Here is an 8,322-nt window from a genome sequence, read left to right on the forward strand (position 1 = left end):
TACTTTTATTGCAAAAAATTCTTAATTCTTATTAAAATAATCAGGAAAAACAAAAATAATTATGCAAAACCTGTTTCAACAAAATACAAAATCTTTTTTATTTTTTTTACTATGATTAAAAATGAATAACAGTATAGACTTGAACTTTTCAGCAAATAATTATACTATTATTTTCTTAACATAATTTAACAATAGTTTGGTTCTTTTTATAATATTTATATATAGAAATTTTACTTTAATTGTATATTATGTATGATACAATTTTATAAGTTAAAAATCTTTAAATTTTAATACAAGGTTCCTTATACTTAAATAGTTCATTTCACACCTCGGTTATAAAATATTGTAAAAACATTGTTATAATTTTTTTTTTTAACAGAATTCTTACAAATATCAGTTTTAATACATATTTTTATAGGGGAAAGATAAATTTATAATATACTATATAAAAGATATTGTAATACCATAATTTATTTATGAACAATTATATGAAATAATTAAACATAAATCCAGTACTAGTTAACAAAAACAAATTTAGAACAAAATGTTGACTTAAGGAGTTTGGCACAAACTGACAATAATATAATGTTAAAAATTAGCAAGATACATTTAAGCTACAATAATTTATTTAACATGACAATTTTGTTATGACTGTATTAATAATAAACATAATAACATCATATAAATATATATTTAATAACAATAAATAATAAATAGTATTTTGGTAAATAAGAAGTAAAGAACAATAAGATAAATACCTTAAAATTTTGTTATATCCAAAAGAATTAACAACATAATAGAAATAGGAGCTAAAATCAAAATACATTTCATTTTTCTATTGGTTCGGTGATATTTTTCTGCTTTAATTAACTCAGCTGCACCTTTTTTAACTCTTATTTCAGTCTGTTCAATATTGTAGTCTATCCGATCCAAAACACTACCCTATAGAAACCAGATATATAATTAGAATCGTATACTATTAAAATAAACTTAATAAATAAGAGCTATGAAGTTTAAACTAACTTGCTGAACAACCATATGTGCAAGGTCTTTAAATATATTATTAAGTTCAAGAACAGAACTGGATATCTGATTTGCTTCACGTTCCCACTGAACTGCCATTTTAGCATTTTCTTCTTCAATAAGTATAGCAGCAAATGTTTGTGTTTGATTTGATTGTTGCATCTGTTGCTGTTGTCCAAAAGAATTTGAATCATTACCAAACATATCTAGTAAATCAGAATTTGAAGTATTTTCTTCGGTTTCAAAACACATTTGTGATGACATAGCTTCTCTATGTTTGATTTCTAAAAACATTAGTAAACATAATAATAACACGTCAATGGTATAACTTATTTAAAGTTACTGTTTAGATAAATTTGTTGTGAGTTTCGAAATTCGTTGAACAAATTTTGCAATGATGACACTAGAGCAGAAGACACATTGTATGAAAGTTGGGATTCTTTGTTTCCAGATAATCCACTTGAATGTAATCGAATTTGTTGAATTATTTTTTTGGTTGAACCAAATATCTGTGGTATTATAAGTTTTATTTAGTATTATTGTATTAATAACAATAATATAATAAATAATAAACAATGAATATAATAAAAATGTATTTTAATTAACTATGAACTAAATAATATATGAATAAAGTATGTACTCTTGTAATATCTAATGTGAGATCTTGGATGTGTTTCTCTTGTAAGCTAGAATCATCTAGAGTAGGTCTCAATACCTGTGCATCTTGTAATGATTGTAATTCTTTTAATTTGTTCTGTAACCTAAGATTAAACAATTTTAAATATTTCATTAAAAATTAAAATTAAATAGTTATTAGATAAAGACCTTGTTATAGAATATTGAGCATCTTCAAGTAATCCAGTCCATGTTGGTGGAGATTTTTCTTGAGAACGCATTTCAATAGAATTTGTTTTAACCATAGAACGACCAGCTTCCATTAACGCTGCTTTGTCATTAATACCTTCATCACTGTCTGAATCATAATCATTATGTTTAGATCCTTGAAATGAATATATTCCTCTACTCTGGATGGAATTTGTTCGCATTAACAAAAATATGTCGGTAAGACTTCTAGTAGCCATATTATTTTCAAATTGATTTGTCTATAACATAATCAAAATAATTAATTAGCAATTGTACATAAGTAATCAATTATATTACTAAATTAATTGTTAAAAATATAAGTGGTGTGTTTGTTTTGAACTTATAAAAATACAATAGCACTTTACATTCTTCCAGTACTAGAAGATAAACACTTTATTATTTAATTTTTATAGATTATAAATACTGATAAAATCTTATTCTATATAATGAGCTCTTATTTATAAATAATAAAGTTAAAAAAAAAAAAACTTGAATACTCTCAAATTGTAAGAAAATATTAGAAAAATGTTAACTGTCTGTGAAGTGTTAAAATAAAAAATAAATACTCATAAGCTAATAACATACATTTTGTTGTAATACATATTCTAAGTTCTCATTTTTATTTTAGATAATATTTATCTAGTATCTACTGACCTATTTACCCCAGTAAAAAAGTATATATTAGTTATGAGTTATTGATAATTTTTCAAATGAAAAAAAAAAGAAAGACGAATAATACATTGTCGCATTGCTGCTGAAATAGGTAAAGATTTTATAATATCATTTAACATATTAGCATAATATGACAATTCTTACTTCAATAGTTCAATACAATGTCTTGTTGAATCACAATTTATTTTTAAACCGGATAAGATATAAGAATTAGAAAAATGACATATGGAAAAACCTAAATTAAAAGTAAATAATTACCTAAATATTTTTATTTTTTTTAGAGACGCCTGTTATCACCATTGGCATAGTAAAATGTCTTATCTTTAAAACGTGGCCTTATCATCCTAACCGTATCAAACATTCGATAAAAAAAAAATTTCCGGGATTAATCATAGACATAATAGAAAATCTAATAGAAAATCTATTATGTCTATGGGATAATAATATTATAATTTATTTAGTGGAATATGTATAACAATCTTTAATGTAATTTGTTTCTATAAGCTATTATAAATTTATTATTAAATTCATCGAAAATTAAATGCATAAATATTGTACCTATTATATTATTATGTGTTAGGTATTCAAATTGAATATTTAAACGAAAAATTATGATTTTTCCTCAAACCTATTGTCAATAATATTGTTATAGGCAGTTCCAAAAATATTGATTGTTAAAACTTAGACATTTTTTCTTTTGAAATTGCGCATAATATTATTTTATAGACACAAAATGTAATTTTCAATCTAAAATGTCTTGTGAGTTATTACTTATTAAGTTGTGATCATGATTTGCATATTATTTTAGAGCATTAATTATTGATTTTCGAAGTGATTTTTAAATTTTTATATTTGTTTAGTGTCTTAAGAGTTTTTAGTCTAAAAGTTTAATAAAACCATAACCCTAATTTTAAAGTATAAAAACATTTGTTTCCTGTTTTTTAAATTAAGTATACCTATAAATATTTTAAAATTAAAATGACAAGAGCTTTTACTAATTAATTCTAACAAATAATAAAATACAATGGCGTTGTAAAATATAAACAATTATAGGATGTAATCCCAGATATTTTCATTATCCCTTTTAGATTATATTTAACTATCCCAGTGACCTAATTGCCAATTATTTAAAAGTGTTTTCCAAACTATCAAGAAAAAAAAATACATATAACAAGCCAGTTAAAAAAATTTAACATCATTAATGATATTATTATTGTTAGAAAATTTTATTTTGTAATTAATCGATTTCAATGAAACGTACAGCAATTTACTAAAGAGAAAGCAGTTAAAAAATCTGAGTTATAATTTTTTATTAATTACAGTCAATACAGTGTGATAATGATATATAGGTATATATACTTTTATAATTTGTGAAATAGGTATATTATGTGTATTATTACGCATTTACGCATAATAATCATTGATTTATCAGTATTATACATTTGTTTTTATCACGATTATCTTTAATCGTGGTTTTTTCTATAGTACACAATTAAATACAATTTGTAAAATTTTGCCAGATTGTGAAAATCTCACGAGGACAAGCATCTAAAATAGTGAAAACAAAAAATCTATAGGTTGAGAGAAATGGTAATGGCTGTAAGGATCCTTCGTGAACTGTAAAAGTTGGAACTTTGGAAGAATAAGTCTTATAATATTATACCGAATCATTTAGCTATAAAATTTAAAAGTTAAGGATGTGGTACGAAACATCTACAATTAAAATTTCGACAGGTTAAAATGCTGACAGTCGAAATATCGAAAAGTACAAATACCTATACCTACTAACAAATGAAAATATCAAAAATCGTTCTAATTCTATAAATCAAGTTGTAAGTAATTAATAATAAGTTTTTCAATGAAACGAATAAGAATAAAAAGCATGGTTAAAACAAAATCATTGATTTGGATTTTTTTTTTTTTTTTTAATAGCAAAAAATAAATGTTAATTTGAATTAAATAGTGTTATAGCATGTAATAATAAAATAAAATAGTATAATTCAGAAATGGATAGTTAATAACTTATAACTTAAATATTAATAATAAATTGTGGTTGTATCATGTTAAAAAAGATCTGTTTTTTATTTAATTATTATTTTTTTTTACTGCAAAAATTTGTCACAATACTTACACTTAATTTTCAGTTTTTACTTAGTAAATAACAATCTTTAGTTTACCAATATTTCGTAATTTTTGATATTTTGACTGTCAGCCTTTTGACCGGCTTTCAAAGCTTAAGACATCGTCTAAGGTATCTCGAAAGTTTAATTTGGATTTATTGTACCTATTTTAAATTTAGTTAACATTTTAAAATTTAAAAATGTTCGTTGTATCACGAATGATGTATTGATCTCACGTACTCCCATGAGTTTTCATAATGCATAAAACTAAATAAATGTGGGAACCATATGACTGAAGGCTGATCAGTGATCATAGTTACAATAATTGGTAGGTAAATAAATTAAATTGATATTTATTAATTAAACATTTATATACATTATATATGTTTACCATAAACTACGATGTACATTTCATCCCTACTACCAAATACTATACAATAATATTATAGTATTTGTTACGACATAACTATATTTTTTATTTACATATTCAGCTAGATAGCGCTGCTAAATACGAATTTAGTTTTTTTTTTATTATATTAGTAGATATTCTTCTCTGCGTGTTTTTTTCAATGTTTACCAATCACAACTGACACAACTGAACTAAACATTAAGTTCAGTCTGACAGTGACACAGTGACACAGTGTGATACTATAAGTTTTCTACCATTCTGTATTCAATACAATCTTATAATTCATTATTTATTATAGTTATTTAAATAAGTAATAAATAAATATATTTAGAATGTAATTTAATAATACCTATCAGGTATTCGTATTTTGTTTACGCATGCAAGGACTTATAAGACAATATTTTCGGTTCTCACTAAGTTTCTATTAACATGACTATATTTTATAAAAAAATATATTTTTCATAATAAAATATATAATAATGTAAGTAGTTTATATCATACAACTGTTATGTCTATGTGTAATATTTAAGACAAATAATATGACACAAATACATACATTATACATACATAATACATCAAAGTAGTACGATCAACATGTTTTAATGTGTTAGTATATAATGCCAATCTACGATGTACCATGGTATAAAATTCATTGAAAATATCGTAGAGGGCTACTATATTTATTATTTATATATTAATCTGAGCGCAATGAAGGTGGGCTTTGCCCTTAGATTTGGTTCCTACAAAAATTTAACTCAAACAGTTCTATAAAAATTAAAAACTAAAATTAACAACCTAGGTAGATACACATTTTTTATAATATAACCTTTTATTTTTATTTATTGAGGTTGTGGTGTATGGTCGTTCCATTTTGCTTTTCAATTGGTTATTAATTATTAGATATACAATATATAGGTACTTAAATACAGAAAATATTTAGTCAAACTTCAGTACAAATATTAATTGACTAATTAATTATAGACTGTAAGATTTTATGTTAATATAATTAGTGACGCTTTATAAACTTAATTGTTAATTAAAAAACCATTGTTCTTGAGGATTTTGAAAATTCATTTAAAATATGTTCACTGTCTATATTATTTGTCTTTGCAAAAAATAAAGATATTAGTAAAACGGCCTTAATAAGTGGAGACGTGGAGTATTATAGACGTTCTAATAAATGTGTTAATTTTTCGTAAAGTTGAAAAATTTCGCTCACAATGCTAACATCTTGCAAAGTTAACTGTAAAATAAATGCTAAAAAGCTATATAATATATAAAAGCTAATCGTAACATTTTTTATAAAATGGAAAATATCTCTTTTTTAATAGAATTTTTAAACTTTTTTTAATCAAATCATTTCTGCTGTTATTTAAGCAATTTTTAGCAACTGTAATTTTTGTTTCAATGTTTGGATTACTAATCTATTGATTAAATAAAATACAAAGGAAACTAAATTTAAAGTAAAATTTATTTTTCGTTAAATTTGTCTTTATAGTTACCAAAAATTTAGAAATTAAAGTACCCAATAAACAATTTTACTATAAAATAAAATATTAAGTTAAAATAAATAGGTACTATATTACAATAAATACCAAATAAATCATTAAAAAAAAAATAATACGTTAAAAATGAATTAATATTCTTATTGAAATATATAAAATTATATTTATCTATTTATTATATTATGTTGTGTAGCTGGTCCTGAATTTAGGTTTCCTAGAAAACACTGGTAGTTTGTTTTTCTTTTGGCTACAGATGAAGAGTGAACTTTAATTTGTTCTGGTTTGATGAGAAAACTATTTCCTCGATCTTTGTTTTCATTTATATTTACTTATATATTATTACTTACTTTTTATACTAAAATTTAAAATACAAAACAATACTTAAAAATAAAATAAATAATAAATATGTCATGCGTTCTACAAATCGAGTGAAATAACAATTCCAATTAACAAGGTAGGTAGGTAACTAAATATTGAATAAGTAAATAACAATATACGGGTAACCTATACGCTATTCATATTTGTTTTTGTGATACTATAAAAGTAAAATAAATGATTTTAATAATTAATGCGTATCGATCATATCATCGGCTAGGTATATCAAAAAAGCATAACATTATTACTTGGTGATATAGGCGTTTTTTTATGAACAATAGGTACCTAATAGTATAGAAATTATGGAATTTAAAATTTAACACATCCATAATAGTGATCTGCTCAAACACCTAATGTACAGTAGATCGCGATGCTTACTTGACAATATTTTTATTTTTTTTATATATTTTTTTACTCAAAGTTAAATCTTTTTACTCAAAGTATATTTTTTTACTCTAAGTTATTATGCCATCTGCTGCATTAAGTTTGAGTGATAAACATTAACATAGAATATTAATTATATTAACAGAAAAGACAGAGAGAAGATGAGGCCTCTCAGCTGAAGTGCTTCAACGTGAATAAAATATTTTATATTTAATTACATTTTTCTACTGGTGCCTCTAAATATTGGTGTTATTGACATAGTGATCACGATTTCAGGATTGTTTAATTTAATTATATTACATAATAAAATGTTTATGAAGTACATTTCTACATACATATAGGTACGCGCATATACGGCTGTACATGCGAATGCATAATTTTACAAGCTATACAATTTATAATGCTTGGTTAAAGATATTGTATAATATGTTTTTTTAAAGAACGTAAAAATATGAATAATTCCTATTTCCTGTAGTCGGTGTTATAGGTATATTATATTACACGCGGTTAAAGTTACAAAATAGCAATACTATATATAATGCGACCGCAGCGCAATCCTTATATTATATAGTGAGCTACATTTTTGGACGTTTTTGAAGTAGAGCTTCTCTTTGATTCAGAGGTCTAGATTTACTCTTATAGTTCTCATAGTGCGGTCATAGATACCGTCTACTTTATTTAAATTCTAATCCAAAGTATATAACCGTTAGAGTATAGTATAATATATAATATTGTAAAATAAATACAAAACACTCGTTAACCTAAAGTGCTCGACACGTTCTCATCGCCTTCTCGGGTGCCTCCACAGCATTTTAGTCGAGACGATTTATTGTCTCGAAACAACCCTCTTGAAGTCTCGCGACGCCAGTGGTCGCAGGCCAGTGGTCTGCATTCTTCCGTTCCCCGATTCGTACGATAATATCGTGTTGCCGGCGGCAAACCGGGCGCCGCCGCTGGTGCGCATAATAAT

General features: G+C 24.5%; 1 protein-coding gene across 1 annotated transcript; it reads right to left on the reverse strand.

The window, feature by feature from the left end:
• Nucleotides 1-604: 604 nt before the first annotated feature.
• On the reverse strand, nt 605-2,852 carry LOC114125652 (syntaxin-16-like). The gene is made up of 6 exons (XM_027989403.2): nt 2,704-2,852; nt 1,849-2,126; nt 1,664-1,784; nt 1,367-1,532; nt 1,024-1,307; nt 605-942 (listed from the first exon to the last, which is right to left on the reverse strand). The coding sequence occupies exons 2-6, from the start codon at nt 2,103-2,105 to the stop codon at nt 760-762; spliced, it is 1,011 nt and encodes a 336-aa protein (XP_027845204.2). The 5' UTR covers nt 2,106-2,126; nt 2,704-2,852; the 3' UTR covers nt 605-759.
• Between the last annotated feature and the right edge of the window lie 5,470 nt (nt 2,853-8,322).

The sequence above is a fragment of the Aphis gossypii genome, chromosome 1, assembly GCF_020184175.1.
Source record: "Aphis gossypii isolate Hap1 chromosome 1, ASM2018417v2, whole genome shotgun sequence".
Lineage (NCBI taxonomy): Eukaryota > Metazoa > Arthropoda > Insecta > Hemiptera > Aphididae > Aphis > Aphis gossypii.

Coding starts and splice junctions, on each gene's coding strand:
- LOC114125652 (XM_027989403.2), bottom strand. CDS start 2,105: ATGGCTACTAGAAGTCTTACCGACATATTTTTGTTAATGCGAACAAAT. Junction 1,785..1,848: donor GCTCAATATTCTATAACAAG/GTCTTTATCTAA, acceptor GTTTAATCTTAG/GTTACAGAACAAATTAAAAG. Junction 943..1,023: donor CACATATGGTTGTTCAGCAA/GTTAGTTTAAAC, acceptor TGGTTTCTATAG/GGTAGTGTTTTGGATCGGAT.